The sequence below is a fragment of the Arvicola amphibius genome, chromosome 4, assembly GCF_903992535.2.
Source record: "Arvicola amphibius chromosome 4, mArvAmp1.2, whole genome shotgun sequence".
NCBI lineage: Eukaryota > Metazoa > Chordata > Mammalia > Rodentia > Cricetidae > Arvicola > Arvicola amphibius.
The window spans coordinates 17,082,566-17,104,650 of record NC_052050.1 but is presented as its reverse complement, the minus strand read 5'-3'; the positions used below and the strand labels follow the sequence as shown (position 1 = coordinate 17,104,650).

The following is a 22,085-nucleotide window of genomic DNA, read 5'->3' as shown; positions in this document are numbered from 1 at the left end:
TTTTCATAAGACTTAAAAAAAAACTTTTAGCACACAGCAACATATTATAGCAGAAATGCCTTCCATTTTTCCACTTTAAGTATATGCATTTACTTACCTACAATTAGGAAAAGATTAATGCAACCTAGTGGTCAACATACAAAGATTATATTCTTTACAAAATGAGAATTTAATTAAATCTTGCCCCAATATTTTACAAGAATGACTGCATCATGGGTTCTACTCACAGGGGTACATGGCATTGCTCAGGATCAGCTCGAATCAGCTCTTCCTCTTCAATATCAGACTCCCCTCCTGAACTACTGTCCGTGACATCTGAATCAAATGCTTGTTCACTGCACCTCAGATTGGCTATGCCACTAGCTGTAAATCTCTCCAATTCTTCTGAAATTGAATCACTTTTCAGGAAGTTGCTAAGTCCCTCTGAAGTGGTAGTTTCACTGGCAGCTTTTCTCAAGGCAGCTTCAGCCTTTCGGGTCAACATCAACTGGCTCCGGGACCTCAAGGATTCCAAGTTTGGCAGTTTACTCAATGTCTTTTCCAAAAACCCACCCAGTTGGTGCTGTAAATGCCTCTCCACCTGCTTGGCTTGCACAACCTGTAATCGCTTCTGTAACCTGCGGGCACGGATCTCAATATCAGCCTGCCGCCTTAGCAAAGCTGTTATCCTTGTGTCAGAGTCTAAAGCACTAAAAAGAATGGAAGACGGAGGAGACTTTTTGACCTCTAACTTAACATTTGTCAAGTTAGAGCTGGAGTCTATACTAGGTGATAACCTACTGCTTCCTTGAAGTGCCGGCTGTTCCATGGAATTAACAGAAGATTTGTTTGCAGTACTATTATTGCTGTAAAGAGTTGTGTGTTCTATATCAAGGCTTCTATGTGGAAGAGTGCAATTGGTCATACCCCCCTTCAAGTTCCCAGAGTCGGATGCCCCCACTTCACCTCCCTGCAGAGCAGATGAAGTGAGAGACCGTTTTCCCCCATTGAGGGAACTGGAATTGTCATGATCCGAATGTGTTGAACTTTTAGTCAATTTCTTAGCCAACCCATTTACAGGCGCTTGTGGCAGAGCTGTCTGACCACTTGTATTCATGGTTCTAAGGTTTTCTAAGGAAAACTCCAAAACTGGCTGTCTCCCCAACAGCTCAGCTCGGAGTTCATAGGACTGAGATAAAAGAGGATGAGATTTAAGGACTGTCTGCTTGCTGAAAACCCCTTGTAATTTCAAAGACTCCTTTGCAGGAACAGATGTTACATCAGAGCAGAGATAAGATGCCACCAATGGTTGCAGCTTTCCCAAGTCTTCCTTGGTAGGATTATTTCGGAAGTCTAGACCGGAATCCTCTGCAGCAATGGCTTTTCTTTTGGTTCCGTTGGCAGAAATAAGGATATTGGCGTTGCCGTTATTTTCGGCACTGCCAGGGGACAAGGTGGAGGATGGGGGAGCCAGTTTGAACCGGATGTGGTGTGCTTCAGCTGCTGCGTCAGTGAGAGCGGGCGCCATCGCAGCCATTCAGCACAGAGAGACAGGAAGTCCAGCCTCTCCCAGTGCTGAGGCCAGCTCCACGGCCCCTTACTGCCTCCCCTGAGAACAGACTGAAAAAGAGAGAGAAAAAAAAACAGAAGTCAGAAACACAAGGACATTCAAAAACAACACACGTTTTCAACAGAAACACCACTTGAGACTATCACCCAAACTCTGTCTCCAAAAAACGAGAATTAACTATGGAGCCATTCTGGAGTCTTCATATGTCTTTCACTTGGGGAAGGAGAGGAACACAATCCTTTCACAAGAAAATAATTTAACCCTTTGGGCCACTTGTTAACCACAGGTTGAATATTGTCAAAATAAAAGTCCCAGTCTGAAATAATCACAAATGCTTACAATTACCTGCATTTAAAAAGAAAACCTCTTTGTCAGGTAGTGGTGGCACACGCCTTTAATCCCAGCACTCTGGAGGCAGAGGCAGGAAGATCTGAGTCTGAGGCCAGCCTGAACTACAGAGTGAGTTCCAGGACAGCCAGGGCTACACAGAGAAACAATGCCTTGAAAAACCAAAAAGGGGATGGGGGCAGGAAGAAAAAGAAAACCTCCTTAAATGTTAAATTATTAGACTTATGACCATATAAGATGAATACCCAGTAATAGGAGAAAAGAAAAATTCTTATTCTCATTTAAAAAAAAAAAAGGCTATGCCAAGTCTTACAGATCTGTGCTATTTTTCTGCCTGGGAATATAGCTCTCATAAACTTCCTCACAAATTTACATTGTTATTACCAAGCTAACTACAACATGATGTAACATCAATTTGCTTCATTTTCTTTATCTTTTCTACTGGGATATTTCTCTGCGCAAATCTGTGTCTTTAAATTAATAGTCCAACATAACTCTGTCTCCTTTACCCAAAAACACTTCAAAAGAAATTACACTCTTCACTTCTCTAGAATAGCTTCCATCCCCACTGCACTCCAGGAAAGTTAACCAGTAATGTTATTATCAAATTATTATTAAATTAACAGTCCCATTCTGACTTTCTTCTAAACATTAATTAGGTAGTGTTAACTTTCTTGAAATTTCCTTTCCTGATATCCTTGGCATTGTAATTCTAACCTCTTCTTCCGTTTGAACCTCTTAAAATGTTGGTTCTGCCCAAGATCTCTTTCTTTTGCCTTCTCCCTGAACGCACTTCCTTAGCAACAACTACTAGTATAAGAACCACTTACTCTCAAAAAAAAAAAAAGAAAAGAAAAGAAAATTCTGAGCTGCACTCATCAACTTTCTAATCCTCTCATCCTTGGAAGTTCAGAATTCACTTTCTTCTTTCAATGAACTTTTTCCTTTCTTGTCCTAGCTCATTTTCTTAATGACATACCTCAATTAATTGCTGCTTCTTCATTCCCGATTCATCTATCTGGGTCTGGAAGCAAAAGGAAACCTATATAAAGGGCTACATCAGCTACCCCTAAAAGCACAATCTCTGTACCGCTGAGGATCTCAAAATACATGCCCCGCCCCTCAATTATTTGGTTGCTGTTGCTTGTATATGTGTATATTGGTGCTTGTGGGCACATTTATGCCTACAGTGTGAGTGTAGCCATTAGAAAACGTTTATAAATTGGTTGTCTCCTTCCGCAGTAGATTCTAGACATGGAATTCAGGTCACCAGACTTGCAAGTGCGCTTTTACGTACTGAGCTGTCTCACCAGCCTTGAAAGACCACTTTAAAGGTCAATTTTTCCACAATAATACTAAAACATCATTTGCCTTAAAAAAAAAAAAAATATAATGGGGACTAGAGATGGCAGTTAAGAGTAATGTCTGCTCTTCTAGAGGACTCAGGTTCAATTACTAGCACTCACATGGTATCCAGGGGTTTGACACCCTCATAAACATCAGACATACACAGGCAAAATACCAACACACATTAAAATCATTAAAAAACAATAAAAATTTATTTTTATTTTTATTTATTTTTGGATGGGAGTGTGTGTGCATACCACAGCACACCTATAGATATCAGAGGGCAATGTGCAAGATTTGGTTCTCTCTGTACCACGTGGGACCAAGCAATGGCATGCAGGCCATTAAGTGCCTTAAGCTCACTGAGACATCTCTACTAGCCCTGCCCTTTACAGACTGTTAACCATTTGCAATGAGAGTCCAAAACCAAAGATTAGTGAAACTGCTGGTATTTTAGAACAAATCAAGGCAATAGTACCAAACAATACAACTAGTCACAGTATTCCTCATTTGTAGCTTAAAAAAATAATGTGATCTACATATAAGATGTTCTTGGGGCTGGTTAGATGGCTCAGCAAGATGCCCACCACCAAACCTGACCATTTGTATTTATAAGCAATTTCCTTAAGTAGTCCTGATTTCCACACATGCACTATAGCATGAGCCTATCTACACACAGTTAACAAAATTAACTATCAGTGGATTTTAAAAAGATGTTCTTGATATAATTTTAAAAAGTTTTAATTTTCCAGATAGTTACATCATTTACCCTTTCCCTTTCTGCCCTCTAAACCCTCCCAAAAAAAACCCTCCTTGTTCTTTTTTCAAAATTCATGGCCTTTTTTACTTTTTATTAATTGTTACATTTATAAATATAACGGGCTCAGTCTACATGTTACTTTGTATTCAGGGCTGACCATTTCATATGGGATAACAAATTGGTGTGGGTTCCCAGGATTTTATTAACTCTTGACTCCCAAGCGCATTTTTGATAGTCTGTGTTGAAAGGAAAAGTATGTGTAAAAAATTTAAGCTTTATAAAATCTCAGGAAAAAACGTTCCCATCTTAAAATATTTTTTGAATATTTTGTCTGCATGTATTATCTGTGCACCACAGTGTGTTACTGTGCTCTTAACCACCAAGGTGTAGTGATATTTTGTTTTAACAAATAAAGCTTGTCTGAAGATCAGAATGCAAAGGTAAGCCACTAGAGGTCAGGCGGTGGTGGCTCGTACCTTTAATCCTAGTACTTGGAGTCCCAAACCTTTAATCCCAGCCCTATTGAGGTGGAGACAGGAAGGAATAATGACTGGACAGAGAGAGGAATATAAAGCGGGAGGAGACAGGAGCTTGGATGCAGTCTGAGATACAGTCTAAAGCAGACTGAGGAGGCAGTCTGACGACAGGATCACCCCTTTGGTCTGAGCATTGGTAGAGGTAAAAGGTCTCTCTAGTGGCTGCACCCTCTGTTTCTCTGATCTTTCAGCATTAACCCCATACCTGACTCCAGGTTTTCATTATTAAAACAATTAGAATTCGTGCTACACCAAGTCATTTCTCCAGTCCCACCACTGTTACTTTTAAGTTGTCAAGTTGAACCAGCCTTCTTCTCGGAATATCATCTTTTTATAAAGATTTATTTTTATGTGTATGAATGTTCTTCCTTCATATATGCATAAATGTATGTATGTGTGTATACTGTATGCATGACTCATGCCAGAGAAGGTCAGAAGACAGCAAGGAATTCCCTGGAACTGGATCACTGAGTTGTCATATGGGTACTGGAAACTCTTTACTGCTAAGCCATCTCTCTAGCCCATGGAATACTATCTTTATGTCACAAAACAGACAGATGAACAATGACTAGTCAAACCAGTACAAAGCACAGCAACACAGCCTGGATACCTCAAGATGAAGTGTTTGATGCCTTAGTGAGATACTTAACTAGACCATACATTAAAAAACCTGGGTCATTAGCAAATTTTTTAATAAAATGAACAAAGTAAAACTCACTAATATTTGCTGGCAATGATAAAAATCAGGGCTTTCCAGTGAAAATTCGTTATTTTGAAAAACTGTATAGAGAACCATGAGCTTTAACCAACTTAAACACATTAGTTGTGGCATCTACATGAATTTCTGTTAAGTTTCAACATTTAGAAACTCTGTAAGTGAGTGACCATGTGTTACAATATTGGTTAGAAAATTCACATACGGGTAAAATCAACCCATATGTGCATGGACATGCATGGACAGCCTATTTATGGCAGCTCTCCAGTTGTTCCTCTCCTGGGCAGTCCTAGATGCTCGTGTTACTGTCATACCCAAGGTTTCAGTCTTCCTTTATGCTGTCTATCCAGCATTTTTGGGGCCTATTACCTGGCCAATATTTGATTATCAACACAAAGGTTAATATGTAGGAAATAAATTCACTGGGTGTGGTAATGCACACTTTTCATCCCAGCATTCAAAGAGACAGAGATAGGCAGACCTCTTGTGAGTTTGAGGTCAACCTCCTCTTACATAGTAAGTTCCAGGCCAGCCAGGGCTACAAAGTGAGACCCCTGTGTTAAACTTTTTATAAGAGAGAAAAAAAATGTGTGTGCACATGTGGGAATGGGTTTGGTGTGACCACAGAAGACATCAGATCCTCTAGAACTGGAGTTTTTAGCAACTGGATGGTTGCTAGAAATTCAGGTTCTCAGGGAGAAAAGCAAGTGTCCTTAGCCACTGAGCCATCTCTCTAGTTCACGTAAGACTTTTTACATGCCCGAGTGTACATGTGCGTGAGTGTGTGCATAAAACAATGCATCTATTATATCATCATTATACTAAGTACTCATGCACGTAAGAAGAAATCACCAAAACACTGGATATGGAGCTTAACAAATTTGCTTCATAAATTACAATTGCCATAAAATACTTCAATTTACTACCAGGCAGTGGTGGCACATGCCTTTAATCCCAGCACTCGGGAGGCAGAGGCAGGCGGATCTCTGTGAGTTCGAGGCCAGCCTGGTCTACAAGAGCTAGTTCTAGGACTGCCAGGGCTGTTATACAAAGAAACTCTGTCTTGGGGAGGGAGAAAAACACTACAATTTAAGACTGTTTTCTTACTTTATTTTTAATGTATCAATTTTTAAAAATAATTTTGTAATGGGCTTGTAAAACAAGGTATGGTGGCACAAACCAGCAATCCCAGCACTACATAAATGGAAGCAGGAGGATCAGAAGTTCAAGGTCAACCTCTATTACATAGTCTAAGTTCAGTCATGATTACAGAACTTGCCTTAAAAACTAAAATTAATTTTTTAAAACTTTTTTGTGTATGAGTGCTTTGCTTCATGTAGGTGTACCACGGGCACGTTATTGTTCTCAGAAGTCATAACAGGACATCAGATTCCCTGGAACTGGAGTTACAGCTGCTGTGAGGCACCATGTGGGTGCAGGGGAACCTAATTCATGTCTGCTGCAGGAGCAACAAGGGCCCTTCACCACAGACCCAACTCTCCAGCCACCAAAATTAGATTAAATTTAAAAAGAATGAGTAATGAGATGACCAAATAATTTAAATTATTAATTATTCATAAAAAGAAATATATGCAACATGGACTAACAATGCTATCTGTATTTACTGATATAAAAATGTTGTTAAGCAAAAAATAAGCACTACACAACTTAGAAGTTCATTTTGTTTTATAAGATAGGTAGTAAAATTTTGTTCTTCGTAATGTCTACATGATAAAAAAGTATTAATTATCAATAAAAAGAGAGACAAAATAAGAAAAAAGTTTTAAGAAGTAAAAAATACAAAACATGCACACTTTTCGTTCCTTTTTTAAAATCAAGACAGTCTCAACTATGTAACTATGGCTGTCCTATAACTCACTATGTATACCAGGCTGGCATTGAACTAACAGAAATCAGCCTACCTCTACCTCACAAGTGCTGGGATTAAAGGCATGTGCAACCATAGTATACTTTCTTAAATTTAACAAACTGAGTGAAATGTTAATGAAAACAATCATGGCAATCTCAATCTTATAAATCCCCAAAAGCGCCATTTAACAATCGAGAACCAACAGACAGCTCAGAGGCACTGATCAGAGTTCATTCCTAGAACCAACGTAAAGGCGGAAGGAGAGAACCAACTCCACAAGATTGTCCTCTTACCTCCACATACATAACGTGGATCACGTGTGCGCAAACGCGCCCCCCCAATATACAAATACAATAAGCTTTTTAACGGGGGAAAAGGAGACCAGAAATCCTTTAATAAACAAAACAAAGTTTGTTAAATTTGGGGCTGGAGAAATGACTTATTGGTCAAAAGTACTAGCTGCTCTTCCAGGACTTGGGTTTGATTCCCCACACCCACATCTCACAACCATCTAACTCCAGGAAATCCAATACCCTCTCTTCTGATCTCCACATGCATCCAAGTGAGAGGCGCAGACATCCATGCAAGCAAAACATTCACACATATTTTAAGCTTATGATAAAGCACTTGTCTTCAAAGAAATCAAGGCATGAGGGCTGGAGAGGACCAGAGTTCAATACCAAGCAACCACACAGCAAACAGCTTACAAATGCCTGTAACTCCAGTTCCAGGGCTTCTGACACCCTCACACAGACACACATGTAGGCAAAATACTGATTGGAAAAACAAACAAAAAACCCCAAGGCATTAAAAACTGTAATTAACTATAATACTTACAACAACCTGAGCAGTATATTTACGGCTGAGATTATATTTTCCAATTTACTGGAGTTAAATAATAATCAAATTATATACACAGAATTCCAGTCTAATGTATGTTTAGTTTTAGCTAATTAAGTAGAATACAATCTGACAAGAACAGATGGCTCAGGTGGGCACTGGGATGGGAGGCAGAAGCAGAGGCAAGCAGAACTCTATTCCAGGACAGTCAAGGTTATAAAGTGGGAACCTGTCTCAGAAAAAAGCAAAAACAAAGAACTGTGTAGTACCTGACTATGTAGTACCTGTTGACACTGATATAATTAATTTTGTGAATTGAGCTTGTAGAAACAAAAGGATCACCAAAATCAAGGTTATTTTAGCTATAGAAAGAAGAGCTGGGTAATAGTTTCTCAATTCCAAAGCAATATTTTAAAGACAGGAAGATGAAAAATTCATTCAGAAAACATTTTGGGAGGGCTGACAAGATGGTTCAGACAATTAAGGAGTGGACTCAAGCCTGACCACCTAAATTTGATCTCAGAACCCACATGGTAAAAGTAGAGAACAAAACTCCTATGAGTAATCCTCTGGTCTCTACTCATAGACTGTGGCACAAGTGCACAAAGACACACACAAGCATACATAAACACATGCCAAGAGTTTCAATAAAAAAAAATTTACAATCTACTAATACCATGGACAGCATCGTTCTGAGGAACTAAGGTTGGATGGTGTTAGTTACATGGTTCTGTGCTGTGTTGTGATTCTATCACTCTTAATTGTGATAAAGTTCCAAAGGCAAACTAAAAATACAAGTGACACTTGGAAAACAAAAATATATGCCCAGAGGGCAGTTTCTCAACCATAGTATTACTAACATCTTGGATTGGAATTTTTTGGCATGGTGGGAATGAAGGACAATTCTATGCATTGCAAATATCTAACAGAATCTCCAATTTAATAGATGCCAGTAGTACCTTCTGTGGGGGGGGGGCTCAGACTGTCAAGTACACCCCCAATGACAGCAAAGCAAAACCACAACTCACAACTCCCTAAGAACTTTTAGCTAGACATGAAATTTTCTCTTTCCACTGCACTTCTGAGTAATATAAGTCAGAACCTACATATAAATACTTCATTTTTACTCCTTTTATAACCCTAGTCAGCAACTCAGGTGAAGAAAACTTACCTGTAAACATGTATTCTGAGGGGAAAAAAAGACAAGCAAAAAACATGTACTTGAAGAGACCCAAGCAGAAGGCTAGACCACCTGGCTAGCCATTAAGGCAAGTATTACAATCAACCAAACTTATACTGAAAATAAAAGCAAAATTCAAATAAGAAAATCCTACTCTCCCTAACGGGATTTCTACTGATGGAATTTTCAATATTACCTCATTACACAAAGAAAAAAAAACCCAAAAAACTAAAAAGAACACTTTTTAAGCACAGGAAGGTTAAAAAAGCATATATAAAGCTGGCCAGATTTTGGCTGAGTTCTAAATCTAAAACATCGTTAAAAGTTCAGTTCATTATGAAACTTTTACAAGGACAGAGCCAGGCAGTGGTGGTGCACGCCTTTAATCCCAGCACTCGGGAGGCAGAGGCAGGCAGATCTCTGTGAGTTCGAGGCCAGCCTGGTCTACAAGAGCTAGTTCCAGGACAGGCTCCAAAGCCACAGAGAAACCCTGTCTCAACCCCCCACCCCTCCAAAAAAAGAAAACACAAGGACAAGAAAATGGTGATGTCTTTTTTAGTGAGAGGCTCTAGGAAACCACAGGACATACCAACACAGTTAATATAAAGAAAGAATGTTCTTGAATATTTAGCTATTAATAGAGAAGGCAATTTTAAAAAAGAAAAAAGGCAATTTTTTTTTAAAACCTCGGGAAGGTAACTTTAATGTGCGACCATGAGATCAAGTATTAATACTAAAACAATGCAATGAAAACATCTAAGATTGTCATCAATGATGTGGGATGTCCTTCTGTATATGAATTGCTTTTACTGGTTAGCGAATAAAACTAACTCCAGTTCCAGAGAATATGACCATCTCACACAGACATAAACGCAGGTCAAACACCAGTGCACATAAAATAAAAACAAATCACTTTTTAAAAAAGTAAACCATAGTTTTCAGTACCGAAATGGAAAACTGTTATGATGACCTAGGTATCCTGGCTATGATGATCTGGCTTATGGCAGGGCAGAATATAGCCAGACTGGAACAGATATACAGAGAGAGTAGGTGAAGTCAAAGAGACGTTATGAAGCTGCTGGAGACAGATGTCATGCAGCTGCCCAAGAAGCAAGAGGTAACAAACCACGAGCCTCATTGTAAATATAAAATAAAAATATGTTAATTTAAAATATAAGAGTTAGCTAGAAATACGCCTGAGTCATTGGCCAAACAGCTTTGTAATTAATATAGTTTCTGTGTGATTAATCGGGCCTGGGCAGCCAGGAAATGAACAAGCAATCTCTGGTTACAATCAAAGTAAAATACTCTCAAAGCTTAAAATGGGAAGGTGAAAGGGCTGAAGTCTACATAAAAGTCAAATATATGGTATATACAAAAGTGTGATATTTACAAAGACAACATACAGAGAAAGTTCTCTCTATCCATCCCAATGTCACCTTCTTTATGATCAAATTCTTTCACTGATTATTTCTCAGGCTCAGGTTTGGCAAATCCTCTCTATTACTAACCCTATCAGGCCAAGTCCTCACCAACTCACACCTAGGTCATCCTAACTAGTTTTCCATTTCGGTACTGAAAACTATGGTTTACTTTTTTTAAAGTGATTTGTTTTTGTTTTATGTGCACTGGTGTTTCACCTGCATTTATGTCTGTGTGAGAGTGTCATATTCTCTGGAACTGGAGTTACAGACAGTTCTGAGTTGCCATATAGGTGCTGAGAATTGAACCCAGGTTCTCCAGAAGAGCAGACAGTGCTCTTAACAACTGAGCCGTCTCTCCAGTCCCCTATGCTGTACTTTTTTAATCACCTTACTTCCATACTCTTGAAGCTGCTATATTGTTTTCCCCACAAGTTCAAATTCTTCAAAATGAAACTTAAAAATAAGCATCAGAGCAAGTATACAGCAGGATATCATGGACCTAGAAACTTCCATCCCACAGACTCCCAAACTCCATATTTTTCTTATAGTGCTACCTCTACCTGAAAGACCTCACTGTCTTTTTAGTCCAAAACATCATCTCCAGAAACTCCACAGAACTCCTCTTCCAAATGTTCCAACTGCCAATTTATTAAGTCTAAAAAAAGCAGAATTCCTTCACAGTATGCTTCTTTTACCCGATTATCAACTTTATCTAGATAGTATAATCAGTAAGTACTATCATGGAGACAGTTCCCAAGGCATGCCTTCAAATGCAAACTAGTTTTGTTAAAAATCTAATTAAATGACAGAGAGATCTTGGGAGATGACCCGAAGAGCAGCTGGAATAAATCAGATGATATACTACAGTTTCAGGAAGACAGCAACAACAGTGATCTCCGATCAAATAACTAGAAGCAACACCACAGGACACCACACACACACACACCCATACATCTTTTGGTCTTTAGAGACAGGGTTTCTCTGTGTAGCCTTGGCTGTCCTGGAAGTAGCTCTATAGACCAGGATCTGCTTCACTCTGCTTCCTGAGTGCAGGGATTAAAGGTGTGTGCACCACCTCGCAGCAGTAGTCTAATAGTTTTAAAGATAAAAATATATGCATATACACCGTGGAATGTGCTAAAGAAGAACAAAGTATTTTTAAAATGTGGGTCGAACCACCTTAATACTTTCCTATGATAACAACTGAGCCTCTTACCTGAAAATGTGTCATAATTACTAAGGGTATGGTAACTAGAGGATAGGTCATGAACAATGCAGCTCATGGGGCCAGAGAGAAGGCTCAGCAGGCTTACTACCAAACCTGACTTCTTCAATTTGATACCTGGAGTAAAACGGTGGAAGCAGAGATCCAGCTTTCTTTCTTTTTTTTCTTTTCTTTTTTTTTTTTGCATTTTTGTTTTTGAGACAGGGTTTCTCTGTAGCTTGGGTGCCTGTCCTGGAACTTGCTCAATAGACCAGACTACCCTTGAACTCACTTGAGATCACCTGTCTCTACCTCTCGAGTGCTGGGATTAAAGGCGTGTGCAACCACAATCTGGCTAAAAAGCTATTTCTTTAAAATCATGTATATATGGGTATACCTATTGCTTGTAGGCCTAAGGAAGCCAGAAAAGGGTGTCAGATCCTCCAAGTTCCAGACAGTTGTGAGCAGTCTCATATTGGTGCTAGGAACCAAGCTCCAGTCCTCCAGAAGAACAGGAAATGCTCTTAACAGCTGAACCATCTCTAGCCCCAGGCTCATGCTTACACGTTTACAACTATTCTAAACAGAGTTCAAGGCTAGGTTTAAAATGCAAGGCTTAACATGGAAGGGCCTTAAATGCTTGACATTAAAACTTGAATTTTAATTTTTAGAGGAGAGTCAATGACAACACCCAACTACCTGTTATTTCCAATATATATTTATTAAAATACATATATCAAAACATTTTACTAAGCACCTACAAAGGATAACAAGACCTGGTAAAGGAAAACACATTAAGGGACTTAGACACAGGCAGAGTAGTCAAGGTAGGTTTTGCACAGGAACAGGTCTAAGTAGAATTCAGCATTACACAAACAGATCAAATTCAATCAGTGGTTTACATTCTAACAAACACCTCATTACATGTCTACTAATGTCAAGTCTAAACCATAGGAAGAATAAGACACTAAAAATTGTACAACCTCATTAATGCTAAAAATAAGATATAAATTAGGTGTAAAAACAGTTTTCTGTGTTTTGTCTGAAGGAGTAAGGAAAGTTTCTAAGACAGAAACATTCTGAATGATTCTAAGAGTGGGCAGTTTACTCCACTTCATGCAGACACTGACTACGAAACTCATAGGCTCAAGGACCCTGAAAGTATTGCAATAGATATGCAATCTGTTTACCCCACTTTCCCAGAAGATAAGACACTTGAGCTGAACAAGTGGGTCAAAAAGCAACTCCATCCTGAAACAAAGAAGCGGTGTAGAACAATCTAAATTTTTATAAGCAAAGTGGGAAGGTGTTCCGTGGGAATAATGATCAGCACATTCACTGTATCTTTAGTGACACTGGCCTTAATTCAGAACCTCATGAGGTACAATAATTAAGGCAGTAGCAGTAATAATCTCCAGCTCTTCATCCTTCTATCCATTCTCAACAAGTCTCCAATCTTGCCTTTACTATCTTGACTATACGTATCAACAGCAAGAAAGGGAAGGAGGAACATCAGTTTATGTGATGCTTAGACGAACAATAAATTTCAAATTCTCTACTCCCTTAGCCTTCAACATTATCTGAAGCTCTCTACACTCTGCCCTCACTTCACTCACCAGAACATACAAAATTCCAGGCTATCTCATGCTCCTCCTTTATGTTTACCCATTCTACCATTTCAAGGTTCAGCTCCAAATTACAAAGTCATGCAAGTATCCCTCCTTCCTTCGAGGTTGAGTTAGCGCTCTCTCCCTCCAGCCTCATAATCTGTACTACCCTGACACTCTGAGCAATAAATAGCAGTCAGTATAATATAAACGCAGATTTCATCTCATCACTCATTAGGCTATGTATTTCTTAAGTAGACAACATGGTTTGTGTTAAATCTATTTCCTACAAGCAGCACAATGCCAGCAGACCAATACATCCTAAGTAAGCCAAGTGTTTACACTGAATAAAATGTAGATCCACTAGAAGAAAGTTAATGGAAATGTCTGATCATGAGGTGATACAATCTAATAAGGTATTTACCAACTGAATAGAGGGTAAACCTCATCAATCTCAAGTTCCACTCATTCATATAGCCACTACCTATACCCAGACTGGAAAGCTTAAGACAAGGTTTCACTACATGGTCCTGGCCTGTCTGGAGCTCACAGAAAACTAACTGCTTGCTTCTGCCTCCTAAATGTTGGGATTAGAATCTGTTTCACAATCATTTGGAAAATTTTTTAACTATATTAAATATTAAATTTGGCTATATTATACTTTGAAGGCAATGTCTACCAAATCTTAAATGCAATTACTCAAACTTTTTATCTAGCAACTATACTTCTAGGAATCTACCCAACAGAAGTACTTTCATTGGTGCAGAAGATATATGTAATCTTTTCAATGAACTGTCATATTTTAAAAAATAGTTTAAATTTTAAAAATATAAACCATCTAAGAAGTGTGATACATTTTGTGCATGTTAAGACATAGACACAAAGAAAGAAAAGAATGTGAGAAAAATTTAAGATTTGTCTGTGTACACCCATAAAGGCCAAAGGGCAGCACTGGATTTCCTGGAGAAGGGCTCACAGGTGGTTGTGAGGCCACCTGCCATACATGCTGAAAACCAAACTTCAGGCCTCTGCAAAAAAACAGGAAGTACTCTTAAACTGCACCCTCCATCTCTCCAGCCCTAGAATGATTTTTTTTTTCAAGGATTAGTCAAACTATTAACAGTGTTTATCTATTTCTACCCTATCATGAATTCAAATTCCTTACCAATCTTTAGATAACAGACAGAAACACACAGAGCCTTTATCTCTAACAAACTTAGTGGTTTTGAACAGTCATAAAATTAGAGACTACTTGCCGGGTGGTGGTGGCGCACGCCTTTAATCCCAGCACTCGGGAGGCAGAGGCAGGCAGATCTCTGAGTTCGAGGCCAGCTGGTCTACAAGAGCTACTTCCAGGACAGGCTCTAGAAACTACAAGGAAACCCTGTCTCGAAAAAAAAAAAAATTAGAGACTTCTTGAAGAGCCCAAGGATATTAAAAAAGAAAAGGGTTATTCTCCAGGATTCAAAATCAAATTTCAGAATTCCACCAAAACCAATTTTATCGCTTTAAATTGAATTAATGATTAAAAACATTTTCCAAGCTAGTTGGTGGTGGCTCACGTCTTTAATCCCAGCACTTGGGAGGGAAAGATAGGGAGCTCTCCGAGTTTGAGGCCAGCCTGGTCTATAGAGGGAGTCCCAGGACAGCTAGGTCTACATGGAGAAACCTTGTCCTGTTAAAACAAAGAAACTTCTCCAATACCAGAGAATTGTTAAAAAATTAATACTATTAGCCTTCTTTTGTTCCATTGAATTACTACCTAAAAACAAAACAAAAACCTGAATTACATACAAATATAAGTATACACATATATTTAAGGTCTTCATATAGTCCCTATTTTCCACATAAAAACAGCTTAGTGAAACTTTCAAGAATTAAATATTTCTTTGTGCACATGTACATGGGTGTTGCTAGAGAGACCCCCTGCAGGACCTCACAAGTGCTAAACAAACAAACAAGCATTCTACCACTAAGTTACACTCCTGCCACACAATACACTTGCATTTATACATTCTATAAAATTTCTGCACTAGTAAACATCAGAAACTAGCCCTAACCCTCTTCACTCTCTTGAAGTACTAACAAGTAGTCAAATAAAGGCCAAACAGCAAATAGTGAGAGAATCTGAGTATCAGTTCTTATCTAAGCAAAATTATTACTCAACCTTGAGGAAAACCTCAATATTGCCCCCCAACTAAATTTAATCAGGTCTGACCTTAAACTGCACTATTTTCTGAGTTTTTTTTAAAGAAATTAAAAGGGGGAAGGACCTTATTGTTTATGCTCCTGAAGCAACTTTTTCTAAAGAACAGAAACTAATATATTTAAATTTGTAACTAAAATCTCAGTTCAGAGTCCTGGTTCAACTAATAACTGTTGTTAAAAAAAGAAAATTACACTGAATTTAGCTCTACATTTAACAATGTCATCAATTAGAGAAGAAATTTACCTACAAATACTTAGAACTAGCAGAGCACCACCTCAGGAGGCAGAGGCAGGCGGATCTCTGGGAGTTCGAGGACAGCCTGGTCTACAGAGCAAGTTCCAGCACAGCCAGAGCTTACAGAGAAACCCTGTGTGTGGGGGTGACAGGGATAGGGGTTGGGGGAACGACAAACCAGAAGACCTTAGAACTAAAATTTAAAAAACAACCAATTCAGAGGCAATAATTACATAAATAATTCTTTGGCAGAGTCATTCAAATGCTAAAATTCTATGAAGTTTGGGTGAAATCTTAGAAAAGCAGACTAGTGGAAAATAATTTTTATGTAGGACATGTTGTCATACACCTATAAGCCCAGCACCCAGGAGACTGATGCAAGGTTCTTAAGTTAGCTGTAGTGAGTTGGAGGCCTGCCTAATAGACCATGTTTTGAAAAACTCTGAGTCGGCATTACACTTTAGCACCACCACCAAAAAAAACAAAACAAAAATAAAAAACAAAAAACAAAAACAAAAACCCTTTTATTAAACAAGTAGCATTTGCCAAGCTGTGGTAGCCAACACAGGATCAAGGGTTTAAAGGGGGAATAGAGAAATGGATTAGACAGTTCCCAGTACCCGTATCAGGCAGTTCACAACCAACCTGCAACTCCAGTTGCAAGGGATCCGATGCCACTGGCCGCCAAGGCATCTACACTCCCTCCCACAAACACAAACATACACATAACTAATAAAAATAAATCTTTTTTAAAACCTCAGAAAAAAAACCTTAAAAGGTACCCCCTCACCTAGGTTCATAAAGGTTTAAAACAATGATTACAATCATTAAATTTTTCTTGCAGACTATCCCTGTTTGCTTTTCTTTCGAGACTGGGTCTCACTATGTAGCGCAGGCTGTCCTGGAACTTATGTATGTAGACCAGGCAGGCTTCAAACTCAAGAGATTCACTTGCCTCTGCTGGAATTAAAGGCTTGTGCTATTTCACCTGGCTCCCAAGTTTATTTTTCATTCATTGGTTACCTCACCCTATCAAAATTTAGAAAAATCTTAACGTTAAAAATATTTATTCCAGCACTTGTGAGTACAAGCTTTTTGGTAAATCACAACTATTGTCTAGGTAAGTTTTTCCAATAGCCTTTATTTAAAATGCCAGATCTGTAGCTAAACACAAAAACAAATCCCAGAGTATTGTCTTCACTGTTAATTTTAAAAGACCTTTCTTTGTATCCTTTCTTCATTTTAAATAAACTTCTACTTTCATTGGTTAGGCTGTTTGGTATCAGGATGGATATTTTACATTAGTGTCCTTGTTCACACACAGACAGTGCAGGTGCCTCAAAAAAAAAAAAAAAAAAAAAAAAAAAAAAAAAAAGACCCCAACACCTTGCCTGCAGACTGTTTAGTACAAAATAGATTTGGATCATTTCCTTTACCTAAAAGAAAAAAAGAAAAGAAAAGAAAAAAGAAAAACAAAAAAGACTTCTTTTTATTGTATTGTTTTTGAATTTTCTTTAAATTTACATTAAGAATAATTTTTCAATCTGAATATATTTATAGTTTCTAACCTAATAAATTCCATACTAGTTTACAGACACTAAAATATGTGCAAAACATGACCAGAGTGCATGAAGTAATTTGTCACACAAAGTAGGACTCTTATTGGTACTTCCCATTCCCCAAAGGTAAGTACAAAACTCAGGTGGACAACTATAAGACAACATGAATTAGGAAAGTCCTGTGAGTAGAGGCAGGAAGCAATGTATCTGAATGGTACCTGTAGACTGAGGACAGTTATCACTGTCACACACGTAATCTACACTATTCCTTTCCATCCGGATAAAGAAATAAACAGGTCCTGGAACTGGAAGTAATATTTTATATATACATATATGTAAATATATGTATATATTATATATATAAATTACATGCAAATTTTTCCAGAAAGTCACTTGCATTTCTGTGCCTTAACTGCCTCACTAGAAAGGCGGTGGGGAAGATGATCCCTAGGAACCCTCACCCAAAGAAGGTGAATAGGAAAAGGTAAAGATTACCATTTAAACCCAAAACTTTTTATACACTGCATAGATTAACGTTTTAAAGAGGATCTTGAAAATTTCTTCCAAAATAAGGAAACAATTTCACTCATAACCACAACTACTCAATATTAAACTACCTTTTAGACCAACCACAAAGGCCACATGCTTGCAGAATAAATGAAACAGGCCATATCAAACATACCAAACCTAAAATTTGTTCACTTTAAAAGTAATTAATGCTGGGTGTGATAGTGCACCACCTTTCCTCTCAGCAGAGAGAGGCGGGGCTCTGTGAGTTCGAGGCAAGCCTTGTTTCAAAGCAAGTTCCAGGACAGCTACGACTGTTACAGAGAAACCCTGTCTTGAAAAACAACCACTACCACCAATCACCATCATCACCATCATCTGTGGTCAAACCAACAAAATTCAAGCTGGGCATAGTGGTGAACACCTTTAATCCTAGCACTATGGAGGCAGAGGCAGGGGGATCTCTGTGAGCGAGGCAGCCTGGTCTACAGAACTTGTCCCAGGACAGCCAGGGCTAAACAGAGAAACCCTCCAACAAAACCAAAAACCAAACAAGAACAACAAAATCCAGGGTCTGAACTATAGAAACACTGATTACAGTGTAGCACTACTGGAGATGAAAAGGTACTGGTAATGATTCAAGGAGAAAAAAATACAAGGTTCTTTCCGTCTCACCTTGATAAAAATTCACAAGTAAATTAAACCCTTTCTAGCTTCCAGAATTTTCCTCAACAGAATAAGAAGTTATCAAAGAGTGCTCTGCAGAATTTAGCATTATGGCAAAACATGAAAGACAGATACTAATGGTCTGAATAAGGTTTTCATCAAAGATGCAGCAACCCAATACTTCAGATTCCTATAGGCAGAAAGTCCAAAATCTGTAATATGTAGCTGATGACTCAATTATGTGCGAAACAAACCATAAATATTTGCTTCACATATACTTGACTGTGGTAGTTATCAAAGATAAATAAGTTCACCAGAATAAAGATGTTAAGAACTTATGTGACAGCTGATATTCCCCAAGTAGCTCACACTTCAAAAGTAAAGTCAAATCACCCCAAGTTCTGAGATCACAACAAATCACAACAAATATTCTAAAGGTCAAAAGATCTGTACACTCTGTTAGCTAAACCTGGTGGAAATCCAATTCAAGAATTCCATGACTAAGGATCGTTATCTCATACTTACAATACATTTTCAAAATTTCCAAGGGATGAGCATTTTTACCTTGCCTTATTTTTAGAACACATCACACTGCACCTATCACATGACATGATGTAACTGTTAGCAAAGAAAATGGTTCAATCCATTGATAACATACATGGCAGGAAAAAAAACAGATCAATGATACCCAAGAATCAAATTTCATATTTATTTTTTAAACTTAGTAACTTACAGGGAGGAAAATGTGCTTTTGGATAATCAGAATTTATCCAATCATGGGAAAACTGTCATGAGGAAATAGGAAACCTAGTAGCATGCTTCTAAAACAAGAATTACAAACAGCTTCTCTATCAAAAAAAGCAACAGAGAAACAATCAAAAGTATCCACTGTTGGGGGGGGAAGCCTCAACAGACAACACCTGCAATTAATTTAAAATTTCTAAATTGGTGAGAGTATGTAAGACAAGGAACTAAGTACAGCCCACAGGAGAGGGGGAAGGGAAACACGCCCACTTTATGCCTTTGTAAATACTGGTACTTTAAATAACCTTTAAAAGAAAAACAAATACGGGAGGAAATACAAACTACAGACCATTCTAAGAAACAGAAGTCACTTAAATGTAACGATTTTCCTTACTTGAAAGTAGTTTTGAGAAGAAGTTCTGTAACTATATCATGATTATGCAAGGCAAGGATTATGTAATTTTATCGTTTATTTTAAAATGTTCTCCGAATGTATCAAAAAAAAACCCTACAAAACACTAAAGCATTGTGATCTCTCCAATGGACAAAGGACCGCTTCCTTACCTACAGTTTAAAATATTAACATATACCCCCAAAACAAACAAACAAACAAACAAAAAACCCACGATGATTGCTTGCCACGTGACGAAGGATATGGCAACACTAGGATTGTGAATGGAGGGGAGGGAAGCTAGGTTGGAGGACTAGCGAGATTTCTCTTAACTTTGGGGACTGCAGGACTCGGGTCTTTCGGTCCTTAAGGCACTAAATTCTAGCCCCCAGGAGTTGTACAGCTAACACCCTCAAGTGCGGTTTTATTAATAGGTCACGGGAAAATGCTCCAGTGACCTCCAGGATAAAGGAGGAAAAAACAGGCGGAGGAAAGAGCAATTTAAAGTGGCGCCATCATGTCACCCCTTTTCCCCTAAGGCAATCAATAAGCAATAGTTAAGTAACGAGTTTCTCTAAAAATCCACTTTGGATTCGAACATTGGAAAACAAAAGGATTTCTAGGTAAAACATAGGAGGGTAGGACTGTTTACAATATGGAAAACAATTATAAACTATTTGCTGAGAATCGAAAGACCGTCAGCCGGAAAACAGGCCCCCCCCAAAAAAACAGAAAGATTCCAACTCAAAAACAAATGAATGCCTCTTCCTCTTTAGTTACAAAAAAAAAAAAAAAGTCTGCCTGAGACTAGATCGAAAACGCAAATGACCTCAATATACAAGCAACAAAAATGTTAACAATCAGAGTTGTGATTCAAACAGTGAAACAGACATACAAGACGTGTTCAAGCAAAGAAAGGCCTTTTGCAGTCAAGAGAAGTTCAAGGGAAGAGCAAGAGTTTGTTTTTGGTCTTTTTAAAATATATATGTATATATACGGAAATAAACCATGTTCTCGGGCCGCCTTTTTAAATAGAACGCCAAAGGAAAGCCCGGCGAACGAGGCGGCAGCTGGTGGGGAAGGGCCCCCGCACACCCCCGCCCTTGGGGCGACTCCCAGCCCGGACCCGCAGCGGGGAAGCCCGGAGAGGCCATTTAAAGTTCCGGGGATTTTTCGTCCCCTGCCCTGCCTTTCTAGTTACAACTAACAAAGAGAGGGAGAAATGGGAGCCACCGGGAGAGCGAGGAGAAGGAGAAAGGGCAGCGGGAGGAGGAGGAGAGGAGCAGCAGCAGCACCTACCACGTGATGGAGGAGCGTAGCCCGGGCGGATTCGGCCCCACAAAATGGGCGCAGTTTGCAAACAGCCCCCCGGCCTGGGCGCCGAGGACCAGCGGGCGGAGGCGCGCGGCGGCGGCTCCGACCCGGCCCGCCGCTCTCCTCCCCCCCCGGCGCCCGGAGCCGCCCTGACTTTCCGGGCGGGGGGGCGAGGCGAAGGGGGAGGGGAAGGCGGCGGCGGGGAGCGGCCGCTTTTTCTTCTCTTTTGAGCCCTTTCTCCGGCCTTCCTCCGTTCCGGCGGGTCTGGGCACGGTCGGGTACCGCAGCCCCAGAGGGCGGGCGGGGGCAGAGGGTAAAGCCGCCCCCCCCCCGCCCCGCACAAACAAGCGCCACCGTCTGCAGCCCGCGCCCGCACCTCGACCGCCACCCCGGGCTCTTCTTCCCGGCCGGGGAGCGCGCTTCGGCCGCCCCCCAAGCCGCCGCGGCGAGACGAGTCGGCTTCGCTAAGGAGCTTGGTTCTCCCGCCGGCTCGGCGAGCGGTGGCGGTGGCGGCGGCGGCACTGGGAAAATGGCGGCCGAGCTCCTTTTCCCTCCCCCCCCTTTAATCTGAAGCGGAGGGAGAATGGAGCGAGCAAGCGAGCGGGCGAGTGCCGGGGACACGGGGAGGAGGGACAGCAGCGCCTCCGCCGGCTGCGGCTGCGGCGGGCCGCTCCGCCCCGGCGCGCCGCCAGGGGGCGCCCGCCGTGCCGCCCCCGCGGGCTGCCAGGAGGCGCGGCCGCCGCCGCCTCAGTCATGGCTCCTCGCCGCGGCCGCTGCTTCTGCACCTCTGTTTGCGGAAGCCGGGGCCCGCTGCCTGGTACGTGCGGCAGCGGCACTGCGGCAAGCGGCGCGGGGCCCTCGCTCCGACCGAGGTGAGGCTAACCTGAGGCGCTGACGCCGTCACGTTCCCTCCGCACCGGGGCTGGCGGTGCCGCGCGCCGGTATGAGGGGAGGGCGGACTGGCGCGGCAGAGCGAGAGGACGTGAGCGAAGAACTGTGTGTACAGTGAACGAAGGAAGCTGCTGCCGCCACACTACCCCAGGGCCAACCGTGCTCTGAGCGGGCAGGAAGCTCCCTGACC

General features: G+C 40.4%; 1 protein-coding gene across 7 annotated transcripts in view; it reads right to left on the bottom strand.

Moving 5' to 3' along the window:
• Kansl1 (KAT8 regulatory NSL complex subunit 1) overlaps positions 1-22,085 on the bottom strand; it is a 120,007-nt gene that overhangs the window by 71,555 nt on the left and 26,367 nt on the right. For 4 of the 7 annotated variants that reach the window (XM_038326255.1, XM_038326261.1, XM_038326260.1 and 1 more), the window contains one exon: positions 228-1,599. In XM_038326255.1, the coding sequence (XP_038182183.1) occupies positions 228-1,516 (1,289 nt within the window). In that variant the 5' untranslated portion in view covers positions 1,517-1,599. Of the gene's footprint in view, positions 1-227; positions 1,600-2,876; positions 2,898-20,989; positions 21,571-21,887; positions 22,014-22,085 lie in introns of those variants that run through there. The other 3 variants (XM_038326257.1, XM_038326254.2, XM_038326256.1) reach the window with 3 other exon arrangements.